The sequence below is a fragment of the Spea bombifrons genome, chromosome 3 (assembly GCF_027358695.1).
Source record: "Spea bombifrons isolate aSpeBom1 chromosome 3, aSpeBom1.2.pri, whole genome shotgun sequence".
Taxonomy (NCBI): Eukaryota; Metazoa; Chordata; class Amphibia; order Anura; family Pelobatidae; genus Spea; species Spea bombifrons.
Window position 1 is genome coordinate 92,116,491 of NC_071089.1, and position 23,465 is coordinate 92,139,955.

Consider the following 23,465-nt stretch of genomic DNA (forward strand, 5'->3'; position numbering starts at 1 on the left):
TGCAGAGCAGGAGAGATCCAGCAGTCAGTGCAGAGCAGGAGAGATCCAGCAGTCAGTGCAGAGCAGGAGAGATCCAGCAGTCAGTGCAGAGCAGGAGAGATCCAGCAGTCAGTGCAGAGCAGGAGGGATCCAGCAGTCAGTGCAGAGCAGGAGAGATCCATCAGTTAGTGGAGAGCGGGGAGGGATCCAGCAGTTAGTGCAGAGTGGGGAGAGATCCAGCAGTTAGTGCAGAGTGGGGAGAGATCCAGCAGTTAGTGCAGAGTGGGGAGAGATCCAGCAGTTAGGTCAGAGAGGGGAGAGATCCAGCAGTTAGTGCAGAGCAGGAGAGATCCAGCAGTTAGGTCAGAGACGGGAGAGATCCAGCAGTTAGTGGAGAGCGGGGAGAGATCCAGCAGTTAGTGCAGAGTGGGGAGAGATCCAGCAGTTAGTGCAGAGCAGGAGAGATCCAGCAGTTAGTGCAGAGCAGGGATAGATCCATTAGTTAGGAGGGGTGGGGGGCATTTAAACAACGGACACCAAAGGGCATCACTGCTGCCTCATGAAAACAGTGGGGTCTTGACTCAAATGTCATGGTTTCAAGCCTTGGCTAGCAGAGCTTAGTGGGACATGTACTACATTATACTGTATGTGTGTGTATATATATATATATATATATATATATATATATATATATATATGATGGGCATTTGCAGAATAAAAAAGATGAAATCAGCAGGATTAGTCCCAGGCACCCCTACCACAGAACAGGTCACGCGTTCACATTCATGTAAATGATATGCTCCACTTACTTACAGAAAGGGTAGTGGATACATGAAGCAGACTCCCAGAAATAGTAATATAGACAAACACAGTAAACATATTCAAGAAATCCTGAGTGCCCCTATAGCAATTCAGTGCTGTTAAAGTGTGTGTTGCCAGTAAATATACGATCCAATAGACTTGCTCAAAAAGCTGTGAATTTGTTTGTGTGCTATTAATATTACTTTTTCTACATTTATGTGATTTTTTTTTATTCCTTTATTTTTCCTACAAAGTATTTGCCCGTGTTTTACGCTTACATCGTTCTCTGACCTCCTAGCTGATTCTGCATTAATGATGTCATAATACGCTCAGGTATATGTTCTCTATATTCTGTTTAATAAGCACATAGCTTTTCAATGTGATGGTCTAAGCATGAAGCAGCTATACCTGATCTTTCTTTTTGTAAGAGTTCTTTTCAGTGCTTCCGAGAGCTCTGATCATGCAGGTGAATATATCTCTTATTACAGAGGGAAAGTGCCTGTTATTTTAACATGACATCAAAGTTAAAAATGAGAAAAATAACATGTTTTCTTATGGGTAATTGATATTTGTAAACCAAGACTATGCAGAATAATATATAATATATAATATATTACATGTCTAGCATGCGATAACTCATTTCTGTTTTGATCTTTATTATACGGTGAAATATTCTGCTTGTGTTTGGGATTTTGAGGATGGGACCAGACATCTGTCACAATGTAACTTTTATTAAGAAAAAATGGGAAGATTAAAACAACTTTGTATTAAAATTCTCTCCGCCTCTATTGTATTTGTTCGCAGCATATGTTATTTTACCTTCAAACATTTTATTTTTATTTCAGTCTGTGGAAACAGACCACTAGTGGTGGATTTCCGTGGCTCCCGCGTGGTGGGGGGAAAGAATTCGGAGCCGGGTAACTGGCCCTGGATGGTTAGTATTCAGGAGCATAGTGAAGACGGGTATTTTCACTTATGCGGCGGTGTCGTCCTGAATAATTTGTGGGTTCTGACAGCTGCCCATTGTTTCAAGGATCGCGGCAAGTACCGTATTTGCTCGATTATAAGACGAGGTTTTTTTCAGAGCAAATGCTCTGAAAAATACCCCTCGTCTTATAATCGAGGTCGTCTACTAATCAGACCTCAAAATGTCCGGTGGGGCCATGCTACTTACCGGGCTTTGGTCGCGAGCAGCAGGAGAACAAGAAGCTAGCTGCGTGTCACAAAACTCTGCCTCCCCCCTCCTTCCTCTGGGGGCGGGGCCAGAGAAGTTGCACGCACAGCGGGCCCCTGCAGAAGTCTTGAGTGAGAGATCAGCAGTTCAGGTAAGGGGGTGGGGGGCTGGGGGGTTTGAGCGTGTGTGTGTATATGTGATTAATGGAATGAATGAGTATTTAAATGTTTGTGAATGAGTGTGTGTTAGTATGGATGTGTAAGGGTGGTGGTGGTAGCATGGCATAGGGAGGCTGTACTCACACTCCTATCATCCTAGGTTCCAGCATGTACTGGCTGCCTTGGCTTGATAGGGGTGTGATTGCTGTTAGCAGTTATATATATATCTCCAGAAATGCCTTTTAACCCCCTATATGCCACTCTGCCCCATGATATGCATTTTAACCCCCTATATGCCACTCTGGCATATAGGGGATTAAAAGGCATATCATGGGGCAGAGTGGCAAATAGGGGGTATAAGGCATTTCTGGGGGCAGAGTGGCAACCCTGGGGGCAGATGTGCATAACTGGGGGGGCAGGTTGGCAAATAAAAGGAAATAAAATTTTTTTTCTCAATCATAGCTTTTATTAAATATGAAAATATTGTTTACATGAATTAATATTTACTAGTAAAACTTTTTTTCCTATAGGGTAGTCTTATATTCAGGCTTTTTGTTTTTTTCCTAAATTAATATTTAGATTTTGGGGGGTCGTCTTATAATCAGGGTCGTCTTATAATCGAGCAAATACGGTAAGTCACTTAATTGTTTTATGGGAGAAACAATGCAAAGTTGGAACAGTTTAGGAGACGGAGAACCTGCGCATTTTGTATTACAAATAATTAGGATCTTTTAACCCCTTCGCGACCTTTGCCGGTTCAGGACCGTCATAACAAGAAGGTCACTAAATGACCTTTGACGGTCCTGAACCGTCAAAAAATTAAATAAGCTTAGAAAGTGATCAAGGATCACTTTCTTCGCTTAAACGGCCTTGCTGCAATGCCTCGATGTCGAGGCATTCAGCAAGGCCGAGATCGGCATCGGGGGCCATGTCTGGCCCCTCCCCGGGGCGTCAACAGCGGACGCCCGTTTTAAAAGCGTTAAACGGTCCTTAAGGACCGGGCTCATTTTTCGTTTTCTACCCTGTGGGACCGAGGCTGTTTTGACACTTTTGTGGTGCTTGTGTTCAGGTGTAATTTTCTCCTCACCCATTTAGTGTACCCACATAAGTTATATATTGTTTTTTTCAGGACAAGATGGGCTTTCTTCAGATACCATTATTTTGATCGTATCATCTTATTTACTATAAAAAAAAATAAAAAAAACATGGTGAAAAATTGAAAAAAAAGACATTTTATGACTTTTATTTGCAAAATCTTTTACTCACCTAAAAAAGCAAGTAAAAAAACTAGCTAAATAGATTCTACTACTTGTCCTGAGTTTAGAGATACCCAATGTTTTTATGTTTTCTTGCTGTTTTTTGTACGTTATAGGGCAATAAGTACAAGCAGCGTTTTATGATTTCCAAATCTTTTTTAACAAATCTGGTCAGTCTGCCTCCATCTCCTCTTTGGAACATCTTTGAAGCCGGTTAACTCAATTTAATCCATTCAAACCATATATTTTTGAAAACTAGACACCCCAGGGTATTCCACATGCTGTTATTTTAACCCTTTCCATGCACCAATTATACAACTACACTTTGTCAAACTTTGTAATAGTAATTTTTTTTATTTTTTTTTCCACACAAATTGTACTTTAGTTATAAATATACAGGTTCTGGTATATGTCACTATCAAACAACACCCCAATGTGTGTTCAGGAACATCTCCTGAGTACAGCGATACCCCACATGCATGGGTTTGTCAGATTGTTTGGCTGGTAAAAGGCTACTTTTGGGGCATGCGTAATTCAGGTGGTCATTTGGTCATTCTGCCTCCATCTCCTCTTTGGAATATCTTTGAAGCCGGTTAACTCAATTTAACCCATTCAAACCATACATTTTGGAAAACTAGACACCCCAGGGTATTCCGAATGCTGTTATTTTAACCCTTTCCATGCACCAATTATAGAACTACACTTTGTCAAACTTTGTAATAGTAATTTTTTTCACACAAATTGTACTTTAGTTATAGATATACAGGTTCTGGTATATGTCACTGTCAAACAACCCCCCAATATGTGTTCAGGAACATCTCCTGAGTGCAGTGATACCCGACATGCATGGGTTTGTCGGGTTGTTTCAGATTTAAAATGCCACATTTGGGAAGTGCGCTTTTTTTCTCCATTTTGGTCAGTCTGTACCTATGCCCTATCTGTGAGCTAGGCCACTCCAATTTACCCCATCAGCCATTTTTTTTATATATTAGACACCCCTTGGGTATTTGAAGTGCTTTTATTTTAACTCTTTGAGATTTTTGAGAAATTTTAGCACTTGCTCAAAATAATAAACTTTATTTTTTTATTTTTTTATTTTTTTAATACTTTTTTTTATATTTTTTTTACACATTTTGCTGGTACTGGATGGTTCATCTAGTGACATCACTGCATAATTATTTTTAAATGTTAGCACATTTTTTTTTTTTCCATTTTTTTTTTGAATATTTTACTAATCACATAGTGATTAGAAAGCTGGGCTCCATTGACTTGCATGGTTGAATGCAGTACCTGTATACAACCAGCAAGTGGAGCCAGTTCTCTAGAGGGTCTGGAGACCATCTAGCAAACTTTTTCTTGTTTGTTTTTTTTTACAGAGCGGCGGCCATCTTACTTGATGGCGAAGATCACCGGCAGCTGCGGCTGTGACCGCTCTCCGGAGCGGTCACAGCCCACCTAAAGGTAAGTGTTTGGTGTCGCTGGATGCCTCCTGATCGAGGCATTCCAGCGACACCATTTAAGTTTAGGAGGCGATCGTTGATCGCCTCCTAAACGCTTTTAAAACGGGCGTCCGCCGCCATACAATGTATGGCGGCTGTTGACGCCCCGGGGAGGGGCCAGACATGGCCCCCGATGCCGATCTCGGCCTTGCTGAATGCCTCGACATCGAGGCATTGCAGCAAGGCCGTTTAAGCGAAGAAAGTGATCGTTGATCACTTTCTAAGCTTATTTAACTTTTTGACGGTTCAGGACCGTCAAAGGTCATTTAGTGACCTTCTTGTCATGACGGTCCTGAACCGGCAAAGGTCGCGAAGGGGTTAAGGGGTTAATAGAAACATTTCATATAATAATCAGAGCACAAAAATAGAGCACAGGGTCCACTCAAAAACAATGGTGTGATGCCAGGTGGAATTAGCTGTCTAGTGTATTCCTTAATTTGTCCGCTCAGGATATTGAATATAGGGATTTAACTATTCTTATTCCCTCCATTAAACTAATGGGGGCTTATCTTTTTGAAACCTGACAAAAAAAATCCCCCAAAACATGGCATATTATATATGTTAATGAAAGAAACAACGTGAGCAGATTATGCACTCCGAATGACAATTACGCAAAGATGCAAAGACGCCAATACATCCTTTAAAACCACAAAGCTTTATTGTTCTTCTACGCAGACATAAGACAGAGAATCTGTGTCTGACGCGTTTCACCAATATGGGCTTCATCATAGACAAGTGATTGCCGTATAGGAACTGATATTGAAAATACTAGCCTTAATTATTAATCACAAAAGATAAATGAAAAACCAACTGATTGTAAATTCCATCGACACTGAATATACATATACCATAAAGGTGAACATAAACATATTCGTATGTGTGGTATATCAACTGAAATAATACAAAATGCAGATCATGAAACTCGAGTAAATGCCAATAAATATACAAGATAAGAATGAATACATAAATACATATGAATTAAATATATAAATTAAGGTGGATGTATAAAAAATCATAAATTATTCCAATAAATCCACAGATATAATACACATATCATAATACATATAAAAGTAAATTGTTTCAATCAATTCATAACCATCAGTGATCTCAATTAATATGTAACATGATTATTATAAATAAATATACAAATATATATATATATATATATATATATATATATATATAATTTAAAAGGGTGAAGCCGTATTAGTCCAGTAGACACAATGTCAAAAAATCAGAGTATTGCAGAGTATGCGGTGATAACCTTTTGTATTGGACTAACATAATATTTAAAAGACAAGCTTTCGGACCTGATGAAGGGAGGATAACTCTCGAAAGCTTGTCTTTTAAATATTATGTTATAGTCCAATAAAAAAGGTATCACCGCATACTCTGCAATACTCTGATTTTTTGACATTATATATATATATATATATATATATATATATGTAAAAGGGGGAGACATGACTTGTACTCATTTGAAGAATTTCTTTAATATATGTTAATGCCCAAGAAAGAAAGATCACAAATAATTCTTTCTTTGGTTTAATCAGTGAATATTATTGGTGGAGGCTGGTGTTTGGCGCCAACCAACTCTCAAACAAAGAAATAAACACTCAGATACAAACTATACAAGAAAAGTTTGAACATGAGAAATATTACCCTGAACTGGAACAGAATGACATCGCCTTGCTCAGGCTGAATCAGCCAATCGTATTTGACGAATACACTCAGCCAGCGTGCCTTCCTGCCGAACAAGCCGTTCTCAGCAAAATGGCCGACTGCTACGTCGCAGGCTGGGGAGCTCCTGATGAAACATGTAAGCATGGCTTTATCCAGAGGTTTTGTACATCTGTATAGACTTTCTGCTTTTCTAGAACTGTATGTTTATTTCCCCGTTAGTACACTAAAATGGACTGAATGTTTTTTATTGTCAAATTCTATATTTCTAGATACACCCATTTTTTATTATTCTTGTATATTTTCACACTGCATTTACTCTGATTAATTTGTATCCAATTATTCGATATGAGCTGCCATCATTACCTATGTATATGGCCAGGGCAGACAGGGGGCTTTGGGGCCCAGATGTTCCCTTTTCGGATTTTTGAGTCTGGTGGCCCCAATGCGAGCTTTAGGGCCTAGTGGCCCTATTCTGAAGTTTGTTGGAGAAGCATGGAGTAGGACGAGGAAAGGGCACTGTTTTTGAAGTTTTGTACTGGGCCCCAATATTTCTGATGGCAGTCATGCAATTGATGTATTTTTTTCTTCTCAGCCATTAAACCATCAGATATCCTTCACGGGGTTCCAGTGAATTTCATTCCAGTGGAAGGCTGCAACAAGCCCAACTGGTACAATGGAGCCGTGGGTAACTACAACCTATGTGCAGGATATGAACAGGGAACTTTTGATACATGCCAGGTAATCCATTTTTTTTTACTCAGTGATGATACTTTTTTAAACACCCTGGACAGCACATGTCTCATAAAACAGCTGTGAGATAATCTAGCTTGTTTTCACAAGTCACATGGGTCAGAAAAGAAGTAAAGACTTCTTAATTATCATTACAGGAAATGTGAGGAATGGATGCCAGTTTAGACAGGGGGGGCAAGATAGTATATGAACACAGGAAGGAGCAGCAACAACAGAGATCTCTTGGATCTAATTATTGTCCAATTAATGTATAGTAATTATCGAGAGTCTTCTTAAGGATCGCTTGCTTTTCTTTGATTCACGCAGGGTGACAGTGGAGGACCTTTGATGTGCAAAAGAAGGAAAGCTAACTTCTACACTGTGGTCGGGATAACCAGCTGGGGCTCTGGCTGTGGTCAGAAGCAACGGCCTGGCGTTTACACATCTACTCAGTATTACCTCAAGTGGATTTTTGAACATATCTCAGACAACACGAAACCTAAATCTAAAAACTATAAAAAATAAGCATGTGAAGGTTCGTTAACAAAAACAACCAAATCGGCCCAAATCAGCGAAAAAAATGCAAAACTGTTCCATTCTAGAGTGCTCCAGATGTAGAAAGAACTTTTCAGCAAATTGGAGCAATCTCTTTCCAAGACAGAACAGTATAGCATGCCAGTAATCCGTTATATATTGTATAGCTTAGCAAAACAATAAATAGAAATGCATCGATAATGCGTGTACTTGTGATGAACAGAAAATTTTAAGAGGATAAGAGAATCAAGCAGGGGCATTAGTGGTAGTCATGATTTTGTGACGTAACAAGGTACCGGGTGGCTACTGAAATGTTACGCTCTGGCTGCTCTTCTTTTCATCCACATTAGCTATTCCAAATGAAGGGAATTTAGGCACACTAGGCACACCCAAGGGCTATTGCACTGCAACCGGGTGCTGCTGACACTAGGCTCACCTCTAGAATAAATACATATGTGATTCAAAAAAGGGAGACTAGATGGTTCAACTCTGTCTTTTCTCTTATCTACTGTATGTATCCACCTGTTCTCAAAAGGAGAGCATTCTAGAATAATAAGAAATGTATAATATAGTAAGAAAGTTTTCCAGTAAATCACCCTTGTTTCTTATTTATTCCCATCTCTTAACATTATGGGTTTTCTTCATTACTATATGTTTTCCAATAACCAGAGGAGATAGCAGTCCAAACGCCGTCTGTGACCATGGATATTAGCTACTGAGCTACCGCAAAGGACGTGGTATGAGACGCCTGTATATTTGTATGCAGGATTGTTCTTAACATTACTCACCACTTGTAGACACGGTCTGAAATTATTGCAATTGGATCTCAGCACTGGAATGACTTTGGTGATTGTCCCAGCAAATGATTGCAGCCTACACTCTTCTACACAAAATAGCATTTGCTTCTTCCATGGTCCAGGGATTATTAAAGGTGTTTTTGTTCTCCTTGATTATTGGCACATAAATGATCACGTGTATGCTTGTTGGCAAAATACCTTTGCTTTGTCCAAATGGGTTGCTTTATTTTTTGGGAATATATAGAGCAAAATTCAGAGAGCTTTAAGTTGAAATAATATATATATTATAGCAGCAGCCTGGTGGCAGCAATGTTAAATTGTGTGCTGTCATAAACCTATACCCTACCCTATATCCCCAGCACTTAAAGGAAAAGTGTCATTAAAAATCAAACATTTTAAAGGGACACTCCAGTCATTCTATGCAGCTTAATGCGTATGATCGACGAGAGGTCCCTTGAAGCTTCGGTAACTTCAGATGTATTTCTTACATCTTTTTTTAATGTTAGCCCAATAAAAGGTGTCAAGCTGGACTAACAATTTCCCAAAAATGAGTTGAAATGGAAAACGACACTATGGTTTCAAACTGGGTTTCAGTGGTACTAGTAAAAACCTATTCTCCCTAAAGTTGGGGAAAATTCCTTTTAGTTGCTGTTCTCTTACAGTATAGTGTCCTTCCTCCTTGTTCAATGTTAAATGCTTGTGAAGATCCGCCCTATTAATGACACTTTATCAATTGCCGGTAGCACCGCTGTACCTTTCTCTTCTTAAAGTGACTGATCTTTTCCCTATTATTCAGTGTTTTGACTGTGATATCATTTGGAGTAAGTAAAATAACTTTTGGATGCATATTGTTTTACTGTTAGAAATCCAAATAAAAAAAAACACAAAACAAACAGAAAGGCAAATGATAACGTGGAGGTGGACAAATGTAAAGTTAAAAAAAAGGGCTCAGGAGGTAAACTAAAATGGGTGAAGCTGAAAAGATGGGTTAAAACTACTAAATCTAGGGGGGAGATTTACATGATTAAATGACTGGCTGATATGAAGCAGATGTTGGGTGCTTTGGGGTTACAGAAGCTCCTATATGTACATTGGAGGAGGACTGGTCCTGGGGCGCATGATGCGCATGCTTGCTAATACTTGGGAGAACATGGTGATGATGCCCCTACCATCTCAGATCACTAGGCAGCTGCTTTATGCATCAGTATTGTAGGGTAAGAGATGTGTTGGAGATCCTGCCAAACACAAAACACACAAAATAGAAAGAAACACCAATGCTCTTGTTAATTATGTTGTATACAGAGGATAGTTCTTTGAAGGGCAGTAGGTCTTTGCAGTAGCAACCCGTCAGAATATATTTTCAGTGACATAACTTCAATAACTTCATTCTTTTATAGTCCTCTATCACAGACATGTATAACGGTAATCAACTTATACATCACATCCCCTTCTTAAACAAATTCAATAGCTTTTTTTTGTACTTAAGTAATTGATCTGTTTTTTGCTTTCCCTGTGGCCACTATTTAAATATACTTTGATGTTGGGATATTCTTTCAGTATTTCGGATTCACTGCTGATTAAAAATGTATGAAGGCCATTGAACGGTTATTAATGGTTTTAATGCGGCTTTTCTTCCATTAGAGATTTAACTCATGTAGAGCTGTATATGTACATGTCACAGGGGTGTCCTGGGGTTTGAATCACAGTACAGTTTTAAGCATGGGTAATCAGTTACCCCTCCGAGTATTTATAGCCAAATGTTTACTTTTGTTCCCATTTTGGTTCTAAATGTTCACTTTTAGATATACAGAGCCACACATCTGTGCGTTAGCTGTAGAGGTGGCGGGAGGGTGCAATTTTACTGGTAATAAAGCATCCCAAAACCTTTATATGATCAATCCAATAATGCTTAAAACACATTTCCAGAAAATAATTGAGTAGAAAATCCATGCAAGGAGCACAGAGAGGACCCAGTCATCATTTAAACTCTGGTTAATGTCTTTGAAATAATAGACCTGGTGGCCATATGAGGAATTGCAAGCAAACAGACAATGCTCCTCTTGCCAGCCCTCCCCTGACAGTAGAAAGCGCTAGAGAGAGAATTTTTTTTTTGCTGTTATTTTCAAAAAGGACCCATAGCTTTCTGCCACAGTGAAAAGCCTAATGGCCAGGTATAGGAGTAAGAAGCCCCCTATTCAAATTTAACACAAAATAAATACATGGAGGAGATTTGGGGCTTTATGTTATTTGCTTTGCCTCTCTTTTCAATATCTTCTACACCTACACGTTCACCAAAAGAGAATATAGAGTAATCGTAAAAGCAGCACTAAGAGGGTTAAGTAAGGTTACTGCTTTTTTGCTACTCTGTAGAAATAGTAGCAAGGGAGATGTGGAATTGGCCCATTGGTATTGACTCATAACAATCCTTGACAGAAGTAAATACAAGGCCATATATTTCTATTTTAGGCAAAAAACAGAGGACAGGGATGAAGAAGAAAAGGTATGTGAAGGGTATAGACCTTTGACCCAGTTTGACCCAGGCTCATTTTATAGTACTGGTTTAAGAAAACAGCAAGAAGCATGAGACATATCACCGGTCTTTACGTAATTACCACTACATTATTAAAGAATGGAAAGTGACCAAATGGGAGAGTGATGGCACCAGTCATGGCCTCTCCTCCATAATCTTATTGAGATTATAAAACAAAAAACATTTGTTTGTAGGTATACTGTATGCACCAATGCTTGCTTCAGCTAGAAAGCTCACAAACAGCCTTGTTCTGCCAGTATTGGGCCTCTGTGGTTTCCGTGTACTCTTTGGTGTCATTTTGTACTGTACAGCCTGGCATTAATCCAACGTATTCCTGCCATTTCTTCATTATGTTGATGTCTGTAGTCTGTTTGCCCTTCAGTAGGCCGATCTTTTCTCACTGACAGTAACACTGTAGACTACGCATAATGACACGGCTAGGTACGACTATAAATGTTAATCTTCAGCTGCGGAAGCCCTGGAGCTTCTATGTGTTTCGGTTTCTTATTATCTTTTTTATTTCTGTGTTTTTTATGATAGTGTTAAAATATGTTTTTTGTCTTAAATAAAAAAACCACACATAAATTTCTAGAATGGGATTAACCAGTCTATATGGATAGTAGCGGCCCAAAAAAGTTAGTAATATTTTGATGTTGCCTGATTTATGCATAACCTATATGCAGAGATTTTATTGATGAATACAGTGAAAGCTATTAAACCAGGACACCTACCATGTGAAGCTGGCATTTGTGCCGTATAGATGAACTGAGTAATAAGGCAAATGCTAAAATAATGCAGAGTCCATTAAAACTTTCTACTTGGACTAACAGGAGAATCCTATTATTTATTACTATTAATTGATTTCATATAACGCTATCATGCTCCACATTGCTCTCCAGTAGTTACAATCTTCAGGGATAATTAAAAGCAATGTTTGAAATGTTTAACCATGTTTTCAACAGTTATTTCAGAGCAGCCTTGCAGAATGCATTTTCCATACATTGTTTTAATGGGAAAGTCGTTTACAGTATATTTAATTTGAGGGTTTAATGAAAAAAAAATATTTTTCTTTACTGATCTATATTGCAATGAAATCTGTGCTGCTTTTTCCCGTACCCGCAAGTTGTTGGGAGAAAATAATGTTGATCGATTAAAAGAGAGGTAAAGTCAAGATAAAGTTGTATGATGAAAGAAATTATAAAAATGAGCTTTGCCTGGAGAAATAGGAATGTTTAAAAGTATTAAAGGTATCATTTCTAAGCCTTTTTGTGTAGAAGTCTACACAAAGTTTACAGCCCAAGCTTCAGGGCAAAGTATGCAAGTTGGATGAAAATTGGCATGTTCTCCTTTGAAGATAGCACAATTTAGCAAAAAATAAATACCCAATAACAATATCATTAACCTCTAGAGTGCCAACTACTTAATCATATGTCTGTCAACCTCTAAAAGGCAAAAAGAAAAAATAAGATTAGACAAGTGATGCACCAAGGTGTTTACATGGTTCCTAGTGGGTCCATGGGACCCTGGCGGCACTTTCATATGAGGGGTAATTTGTCGCCCCAAGGCAGGTTCTTTCAGGATAGATTAGTGGAGAAAGCAGTGATTCGATCCGGTTACACAACATGTGGCAATCATCTATCTTCACTAGCACTGCTCTCCCGGCCTTAAAGGGATGGACAAGTGGTCGCAACTATGGTTGTTACGCCCTTGTGTGTGTATGTATTTGTGTGTATATATTTGCCAGGTTCCCACCGCCAAGCTTTACTCTTTCCCGTGCCGCGTTCTCCTCTCCACGCTGTCCCTCTGGGCGATGGCGGTGCCGCGACCTTCTACCCCATGCCGCGGGTCGCCAGGAGCACAAGGGGGGCCGTCCAGGCAGAGATGGAGGAAAGCCCTCCGTCTCTCACAGGCCCCTTGTGTGCCCGCGCGCGCACACAAGACGGCCTCTTAAAGGGACAGTAGGCGGGACACTCCAGATGGGGTAATTAGGTCCAATGATGATGTCAGAGGGTTGTGCCCCTATAAAACTGAGTCTCTCCTTACCCAAATTGCTCAGATGTACTGTGCTGTCAGTATACTAATTATGGTGACATTCTATCCAGTCTATTTTGTCTCCATGGATTCTGACCCTTTGCTTGAATATCGTTTGTGAACCTACGCTGCCTGAACAGACCCTCTGCTAGTCTTGACCACGATTACGCTCGATCCCTACTGGTACCTCACTTCTGACTCTTACCTTTATATCCAGCTTTGCATCCAGGGCTCCATCTACTAAACCCTTACAATATTAAACTTGGGTGCCGGTCAACTCTTCATGTTCATCTTCGTGGGGAAAAAAATCTTCGTATTCCACAAATATTCGCCTGTTCCTGTGTTCGGTTCGGGCTAATATTTGTGTACATTCTTCGTGTTCGTTTTTCTTCTTAGTTTTTTGCTCATTTTAAAGGTCTGTACGAGCAACCCTATTGGTAGCTGGCAGGGGCCTACTCTAGCACCAGCATAGAGGCTATTGCAGGCGACCAATAGAGTCACTTGCACGGACCTTTAGCTCCTGATGGCGAACCTACGGATTTTTCGCTCCCATAAACCCCTGCGATGCTGCGTAGATAAGGTAGGCTACATGGGGAAGGGACCAGGGAGATTCGTAAACGAAACGTGTTGTGTGTCTTTGTCTTCATCTTGCCGTCGCCATGTTCGTTTCTTCGGTATTCGGGCTGAACAAGTAAACCCCACCCTTCATGTTCCTTTTCATGTTCGCCCGAATACGAATGCGCAAGTCTAGTATATATATATACATATATATATATATATATATATATTTATATATATATGTGTGTGTGTGTGTGTGTTTGCGTGTATATGTATGTGTGAGTTGGGACAGAATAGATGTTAGAAAGAGGATGAATCATGTAAAAGGCAGAAAAGCAAGAAAAAGGGGAAGAATATAGAAAAAAGTGAGTAAAGATGTCAGCAAGTGTAATGGAAAAAAAGAGATGGAGCACAAAATACTAAAACAAAAAAGAGTAAATAATAGAACAGAAAAGAGAAAAGAATAGACAAGACGGGAAAAAGCAGGGGAAAAAATGGTTGCTAAAGTCACGAAATCCAGAGAAGGGGCCCTTCCTGTATGATTGCTCCAGGGCCGAAATCTCTCTAATGCGAGTTTGAAGTCAGGGAATAAAAAAGTAGCTCTCTTGCAAAGTTATCTGGTTTTTTAAGACATGGTCAGCCAGCAGACTAATGATGAACCTGGAAGTTTGGAAGTCAGGACTTTCTGTATTACGCTTGCTGCAGAAAATCTGCCCCCAAGACCATGTGTTAGGTCTGATGCCACAGGAGTATAAAAGCCATTTTATAGTTGTTGACCTCATGGCTGAAGGCAGCTTGACATTGTTGTTTGGATACAATGTTATGGCCGAAGCTCAACATGTGGGTGAGTAGAGTTCAATACAAATGAAAATAAGACATCTAGACTACAGCTGCAGCTCTGTGTAGACTCCTTTCTAATCATGACATGCGTATCACGTTGGGAGATATTATTTAAGTTGTACATGCTGACTATATTTCAGCATTCTTCTGCGATAACTTCATTAATGTGAACTCAGGCCTCAAGTATTTGGGTCTCAGTTGGATTAAATGAAAAGTTCTATTGTCCTGTCTATGCAATCAGGAAAATCTAGTGTATTTCCGCGCAGTTCCAAAACACAATACCTACAATTGTAGGCCAATGTACTGTAGAACAGGGTTAATACATTACAGCAATAACGAATGCATCAGGCACCATAGAATTTGAAGAAATTATTTTTCCCTGAGACTTTATACCAAACCACAGTCTCTCTTAAGACACAGTAATAACACAGGCATGGGTTTCTTGTGTATGATTTCACTGCACTGTTATTTACAGCATAACCCGACTCGCAGCCTACTCTTTGTATTCTGCATCAAATATAGAAGCATATTATTTTTTTCTTTTTTCCATTTATTTCCTTTTAACAACCCACACAAAGTCGCAAACAAGGAGATGGAGTAACGTGACTGCTTTATATGGGCAGTAAATGAATGACTATATATAAATATACTGTATATATATATATCTATATATCTATCTATATATATATATATATATATATATATATATAATTTCTGTTCATATTTAAACTATCCTTGCTCAAGTATAATTTTTCTACTCTGGTAAAAAATATGGTGATTTTATATCTCAATAATTAATCTACATCTCGGATTAATAACATGATAATGTAACTATGAATATGAGCGAGAGAGTATATAGGTTATCACTTTGTCAGTACTGTGAGATAAAGTATGATAGAGTTGTTAAGGGAAGATACATGAGCTTATCTTCTATCAGCTACCCAGAGCCTTCACATCTCAGGATGCAGGTCGGTGGTCCTGCTGATGTTGGATGTCACTCTCACTGACATTGCAGGCAACTGGCACGGTTGTAGGCGAAGTGAGCGGAGAGTACTGTACATCAGTACAGCCAATGTATGAAAAGTTGTTGAATTATGTTTGACAATGATCTTGTGTTGATGTGAAAACACATACACACGTGGTTTTAGTTTCTATCTGTGACATATCCACACTGTGTGGGCTTGCCATAAAGACTTCTGCCATCTGTATCAAATTAAGAAAATTGATTAATTTTAAGTGGAGAAAAGAAAATATATACTATTTCCATGATTCACTGAGGGATAATAAGTCAAAACACTTTCCAGGTCATCTGTTGTTCAGTGGAACCTCCTCGCTACAGTGTGCAAAAAAATTGACATCACTACTTTGCAAATGTATTGCCCAGCCTATCCAATTATTCTAGAACTATTCAAGCTGACATTCTAAAGAGCTGTCCCAAGAGGTGATCTTGTCTGAATCCTACTCTTTTTTTTCTACATAAACACAAGAAGCTGAAACAAATCTCCAAATTGTGGCTCAAAAGGACAATTTAAGATGAAACATCATAATTCTTCTGTAACCAAGATTCAGCCACTTGTTGATACCCCCACAATTCCTCTCACCCTTTCTCTATGCCTTATGTTTGTTTATCACCCCATTTTCCCTCTAGATTGTAAGCTTGCGAGCAGGGCTCTCTCCACCAAATGTATCGGTTTGTCTTAGTCTGTCAATTCTTGTCTTGTCATATCCCTTGAATTTATGTATTGTATTAAGCGCTGCGTAAACTGTTGGCGCTATATAAATAAAAGATAATAATAATAATAATAATAAAAATAATTGTTGGGTCAGCACATTGGTGTGTGTCAAGAAGATGTAGAAAGCCCCTTTCCCTCCAGCTGTAGAAGTTAGTGAAGCAGGAAGAAATGTTCAACCTGTCAGCGCCTCTCTACACAAACCACTCTACACCACGTAACCGCAAGAAAATAATTTATCGTTCACATGCAAGTTCACTATATTGTGTGTCTTCTATATGTAAGGAATGTATATAAAATATATGGTTGAAATGAAGCATCACAAAAATGTTAACCATCATTGGTCCTCAATATCCAACCCGAGGAGAACACCAAGTGGCCAACATTTTTCAATGCTTCAACACACTATATCAGACCTCATTGTGTTCATTTTACATCTAAGCCTGGGGGGTTATTCACACATAAATGCCACTAAAAGTACTTCTTATTTTAAATATCGTATTGGCTAGATGTAGAATTGTACCCAAACACCGGGAAAAGGTTTGGGTAGTGGCCCAACATCTTTACTTCAAACCATCCCAGGGGCCAAATGCTCTCATGCCCAGCCTGTAACGGATCACCGTACCCTGAATGGGTATATCCGCTAAAGTCAACTTACTCCGCTACTCCGATCGCTGAACCTCTTGCTTATTATCGTCCACCCTACTGCCTTCCCCTCAAGAAACATCAGCCGAGACAAGATGCTTGAGGGTAAAATCAGGGACTGAGTTTAATAGGAAACACACTGGTACTTAAACAGTACAAGGGCATAATTTTAGATATGATAGTAACTGCCAAACACACATAATTCTCAATCAGGCCCTCCTTTGCACACGGCTTAGTTTTTGCACATAGCCCACCTCAGCCCAGTAGGGGGTCGCTATTGTAGTCTGTGGGTGGATGGTAAACACGGGCAGCTCCCTGACTTCTGGCAGAAACCTGCTGGATATCAGATCCTGATGCAAATACTGGCCATAGAGGCCTCTGTCCTGCAAGTCCTGACCTGATGGCAAGTAAAACACCACACATAAAACGCCTCCCAAATTGAAGGTACCCCAACTCTGTGTCTGAGGTCCACAGTCTTTAGAGTCTCTGGTAACCGGGAAAATGTGGTACTCTGTACCAGGGCAAAGAAATAGTCCAAACGGAACCCACCTTCTCAAAAACAGAACCCCTTCCAAGGCCAATAGTCTGTAGGGAGGAGGCTGGCCTTCGGACCCCTCCAGGAGCCCAGGGCCCGGAGGCTTCCGCTTCTGTGACACAGCCCTCCTTCCTTCCCATCCATATTCTGTTGTCAGTGTGTTCTTCAGATCCCTGCTCAGATGTCACCGTTTTCACTCCAGGACTAGATATTATCCTGAAAAGTAGGAACCTGGGCCACATGGTTAATACATTATGATTTTTTTCAGCGCTTAATTCACAAATTCCCATGTCTCAGAGAGAAAATGTATTTTTGCCTTAAAATAACTGCCCTTTTGCTAACATGCATATGTCCTTTCATCATTATTATTCCCTATTATTATATTTTGTTACTTGATGACATTTTAATTCCCTTATTAGTATTTTCGCTCTCTCAGATTTCCATAATGTTTGTAGTGACTCACCTATTTGGCTAGCTTTTTATTACTTTTCCATTTTGTGGCTGCAAGGTCTTTTACCTTGTTAAGTATTTTTATAATGTATGTACAGAAAATGCTTTGGTTAATGCTATACTGTTTAAAATAGTTATTGTGATGTATTGTCATAATATATACAATTTGTCAAAAAGTACAATTTTGGAAAAATATTACGCTGTTACTCCGATGACCTCATAAAGGGGTCCTCAAGAAGAATTTGTTTGGCCAGATAATTATTTTAACAATTTCAATTTTAAGAGCTAGACCATCGGCTCATGAAGTCAGTGGAAAGATTTTGCAAGGTCTGGGGCCATGCATAGCAAGTAATTTGTGGCTTTGTTGAGGTCTGTGATGTAACTTCCCGGTTACGTTATTGTGCAGCACTGAAACCTGTGTCGAGTATCTGTGCATCATACTCGTTCCTGGGGACTGTGGGGGCTCTGGAACATAGATATATTCCACTGAACTGGGAAATACACGGAACCCATGGTGAAAGTGGAAGCTTTCAATTCACTTCTAGTCATGTGCAGATTTCCCATTAGACTGTCTGGTATCGCAAATCAGAAGCACCCTGGTGGATAGTAAATACCTTCAACCCAAAGGCGGATGAAATGTCAGCCCTCTGATTTTGGGCTATTACAGTCGAAATTAATATAATGAGATCCTGTTTATTGTCAATCAGCACGGACTCTTTAGCATGTATTGTGACCTTGCTCAGCATTGTTTTGTAGCCTATTGGCAATAGTGATTGCTGGCAATAGCGATGCCATTTTTCTTTGCCTTCCTGTGAGCATGCAGGATTGTGCAAGCCCTTTGGGGAGATCCAGTCTCTGTTTGGGTGACATCCAGAACCCTCACATCTGGCAGGGATTCAGACTCATGAGAGGGGAGCATATTGCTCCACAAAAGTTTGAATAACCTAAAGTAATTAAATATTAATTATCCTCCTCCCCAGACGCGCAATAAATTGCAAGCTATATCAGAATACACATAAAACTGAGGCTAACAAGAGGAGGGTAGGAAAAGGTTAGCGTGAAATAATAGCATTTTGTCTCTAGTGGTCCAAAACAAACCACACATTAATTGATACATTAAAGATGGTCTTGTCTGATAAAGTGATTACAGTGTGATATGAAATCTTAATATATGCCATGGTCATGTACGCAGATGAAAATACAACAGGCTTTTTGGTTAGGGCTGACAAATATCCCATTTATACCATTCTACCATTTTTGCCATTCTTCACTCAAACTAACCTGATTACTTTTTTGTTTTTTTTTTTTTAAATATTTTTGTATATTCCTTAGATTTCTGAAAGAATACATCTGTTTCATTTAGACAGCTTTTAGTTTTTAACTGAATTACGTCTTTAATAAACAGATTAGATTTATTTGCTTTAACTTTATTACCCAAAGGTATGTACATAACAGAATATTATTTTTCTTCTGTTCTTTTACCTAAAAAAAGGGGGGGGGGGAGATCATGTCGCGGTAGCTGCTTTCTAAACATTCCTTTACATAGCTATAGGATAGAAATTCTGCGATCGTTATGATCACCGAGTCAAGTGATGCATCAATTTTGGGTTGGCTTCTCCACATACTTAGGTGAAGAAATATCTTTCAGTATTTCCCAACATTCTTAAACTTCAGATAAAGTAACTTTCTCCAATCAGGAGTTTCGGCTCATTCACTTTACATTAAAAAGGTCCACCCAGTAAAAGTTTGCTGCAGGAAGAACTTGGCTGGCCCCGTATAATATGTCCGTATGCACTGAATGACACATTATGCAGGGGCAGCTTAGTCTTTCTTGCTGGAAAACTTGCATGCATTGGCGTTTCATAATGTATTGAAAAGTGAAATAATTAACCCCACAAGTCCCCTGCCATCTCTCTCTTTAGTGAATAACATCAATTAAGGCTGGCTTTAGATACATTTCTGTATTTGTCCCGTTCCTCCAAAAAATGTGCAACCCTTCAATTTATTGACCAGTTATGGGCAGTCATCCCACCAGGTTATATATCATAATGTTCATTTGCAGCCATCCAGATCTACTATTTTACCTGTTTCTTGCTTTTCTACATTCAGAAAAGGCAGGTGATACTAGTCATAGGAAAATAATACTGTAATAATAACTTAAAGTGTGAGGACACCATGTATTTTTAGGTCCATTCCAAGCACTCTAGGCTACTGCATTTTTCTGACAAAATTTATGGGCCAAACTCCCCCTCTTTCTGTCTTAACTTTCTTAGACTCTGCAGATTCCTTGCCTTGCTGTGATGAACTCAGCTCTTTCCTTTGTTCAATTGCTCATTGATATTCTCTTAGGGATGGGAGTGTGGTGTGTTATTTAAACATTCGATAGAATACACGCACAATGAAAAGAATGGGAACTGAATCGATGGAAACTGAATACAAATGAAGAGATTGTCAAATAAGTTAAAGTGTGTGTATTCATTAACCGTTAGTTGCTTTTAAGCCCCTTTTCACGTGAAAAAGTAGACTTTTTATACAGCTAACGTTACATCATATCTATAATCTATGATTGCATGTGCACTCACTGTGTTAAATGTGGTTATATACAGGGGAGGGGAGAAGTCACTGCTCCTTCACAAACACTCTACTAAACAAGCTACTAGAGAAATAATTCTCACAGGTTATATTTTTCCATCCACCGGTTGGGTGCCTACAGGGACAGGGGTTTGGGTGTCTAAGAATAAAATAATGATGGACCTTAATTTTACAAGATGTTTTGTGCTTAGGTCTTTAAACTGCACTTGTATTCTGCTAATATGTTATTTTGCTCTATAAAATAATATGCTGTCCCTTATGTATAAATGTATAAATGTATAAAGCCCAGTATTAGACCCTGAGCATAAGTGGGGGTTCTCCATGTTTGACCCAGGGTCTCCTGGGGAAGTTTCTTTTTACTTCAGGCATGGTGGTGTTTGGCAATGGCCATCTCCTGCCTACTTTCATCCACATGATACTCCGCTAGAAAGGGAAAAAACACTCTCTAGCTTACCGAGGGAAGTTCCCAGGGGCTTATGTGCCTAAAGCAGCTCATGGCTGTGTGGACGGACCAGCCTTTTCTCATCCTCAAATAGTTGGGGCTCACTGCTGTGACTACTGTGAGTCCTGTGACTACTCATGCTTTACTTGGTATTAGTGAGTTAAGTTGATGTTGTTAATAGGTTCATTCATTCTTTATAAGGATCGGTACGGGGAAGAAAATAATGTCAAATCTACTTGAAATGCTACTTTCTTTCAGAAATACATTTCATTGCTAAAAATAAAAGTTCTATGCCTTAAAAACTGAAGCTAGGTATGCTTTTTTTTAACTAGAACGTGATACTGTATTCCATGCGCATACATAATTTCATTTATTTAAAAAAAAAAGATTTTTTTAAAGAATGAATATTAAAGTACTCATAATGTACTTTACTGTCCATTGTTCTTTGGAGAAACTGTCTGGGACATTAAATGGTTCCTTTAACTGTAATCCAAATATAAAACCATAGACATGGTACCCTGGAGAAATGAGGTCATTGGAACATGGACAATCTGCAGCTGAGAAGAACAACATTTGACTGAGAATGTCAGGTAGTGCCAGATCTATGGACCAGGCTTGCAGAAAGAATATCTGGCAAATTGTTCCAGTATAATTAGGCCCTACCCAGCCATTGCAAAGTATTTATAATCAGTAACTTTTATTTTAACTTTTTTTTTATCTGACTTGAGAATTGTACTTATAATTATTATTGTTGGTAACATTTTTCACGTGTGTCTATCTGTGTAAAATACCCTATATTTTTTATCTGGAGCAATGGGGTCCACCGGGAAGAATAAGAACAAAGGAGTAATATTACCAGTGTTCAATATGAGTCCAAACAGTCCACTTGGGTTGGGTTGCCTGCTCAATATTTTTTTATACATATTGCCCCTGGGGCTGCCCATTATCAATATTTTCTCCAGATGTTGCATGTGAATTGGGCTAGGGCAAGGAAGAGGCTCTTTATTCATATTATATACCCAACATTAACATATTTCCGTATACCTTCAGGTAGCCTCTCAGGCAGCTTTAAAGTCAGAGTCTATGTCCAGGGTAACCTTAAGCAAAGATTACAAATATCCTGTTGCCTGGCTGCCCCCATATTGTAGACCTTTTAGGACCTGCATGAAGGTTCTGTGACTCCTGGTGACTTCTACTTACGCTAATTTTATATTTCTTATTGAATACATGCAATATTTTCTATTTTTCAATGCTAGTTGGTATTAGATAGTTGGACCACACGAGGGCGCTCTTATAGATCAATGCTGATCAATGCACATTTACTTTATACAAACTTTGAGAAGTTCAACTATTCTTGTGAAGTTGTGGTGCATCAAATGCACAGATGATAAATACGTCTGCTAGTTAAAGAGCCAATAAAACCAAAAAACCATAACATGTGTTTTGAAATGCCTTTTTGTTTAGCTGACATTGTCATTTGAAGGATATACACCATGAATGTACCCTTACATGTTTCAGAAATTAGTTAATTTACCTTTTGCATAAATATTGCCATTGTGCTATTTGATAAAACAATTGGGCACAGGCGGTGCAGATGGAAGATTGGCCTATGGGATGCTCCTGATGTTAATATTTACAGCCTTAAGTACAAGCTCCCTTGTTTTGTGTTTTAATTGTAATCCTACATACAGGCATAATGCCTGTCACAAGTGTTTTAGTTTACTCCATAACTGGATCCTTTCTGTGTTCTGCTTTTAGGTTTTCTACAAACTGTGTTGGTGAATACGTGTTGTACAGATCAGAATAGTGCATCTTCCTTGTTGTGCCAGATGTGTTATGGTTGCTGTAGCATTAGGCTACACGGTTACCTTTATGACAATGTCATCAAAAACAGCTCACTACATTAAATCAATCTCAAGTCATACATAATAATTTTATTGTGTAATAAAAATCATTAAAATAAATATTCCGCCATAAATAAATACACATTATATAGTTGGTAAATAACAAATTAATATAAATAATATAAATACAATAAATAGGTCACAATGAGTGTTCTTAAATTTCAACACAATAGCAGTAAGTATAAAAAGCAATTTTGATGTACTTTTGTTGTACTTTAGCTCACTATCTGGACATTATAAATAGCTTCACTTCCAGAAGTATATATTTTTTTCTCTTTAAAATCCCAGCTTCTTTCTGAGATAAGACACACAATTTAACATAAATATTACCTTGTAGCTAATCCTTTCAAGTGATAATACATTCTCACATACATACTCAACTTTTCAATTTCATGCACAACAGAATTTGTAGTTATTTTGGAGAAGCAGGAATTATCCAGAAAAGAGGGTATACAATCGTACTGTGTGGGCAGATGGTGTGCGCAGGAATATTATTATTACACTAATTGTGTTTTGACTTGTTCAGAAATAAAATGTGCCGGTTTCAGGTGCAGAATCGTGGATAGATAGATATACGTATTAGCAGCTTCTCTATCTC

At 38.8% G+C, this 23,465-nt stretch overlaps 1 protein-coding gene across 1 annotated transcript; it reads left to right on the forward strand.

Annotated features, from left to right (window-relative positions):
• The first annotated feature begins 1,173 nt into the window (after positions 1-1,173).
• LOC128484072 (acrosin-like) lies at positions 1,174-7,816 on the forward strand. The gene is made up of 5 exons (XM_053460389.1): positions 1,174-1,246; positions 1,626-1,743; positions 6,421-6,686; positions 7,143-7,288; positions 7,607-7,816. Exons 1-5 carry the CDS (start codon positions 1,174-1,176, stop codon positions 7,802-7,804), a joined length of 801 nt encoding a protein of 266 aa, XP_053316364.1. The 3' UTR covers positions 7,805-7,816.
• The last annotated feature ends 15,649 nt before the right edge of the window (positions 7,817-23,465 follow it).

Coding starts and splice junctions, on each gene's coding strand:
- LOC128484072 (XM_053460389.1), top strand. CDS start 1,174: ATGAAGCAGCTATACCTGATCTTTCTTTTTGTAAGAGTTCTTTTCAGT. Junction 1,744..6,420: donor CAGGAGCATAGTGAAGACGG/GTATTTTCACTT, acceptor TGGTTTAATCAG/TGAATATTATTGGTGGAGGC. Junction 6,687..7,142: donor GGGAGCTCCTGATGAAACAT/GTAAGCATGGCT, acceptor TTTTCTTCTCAG/CCATTAAACCATCAGATATC.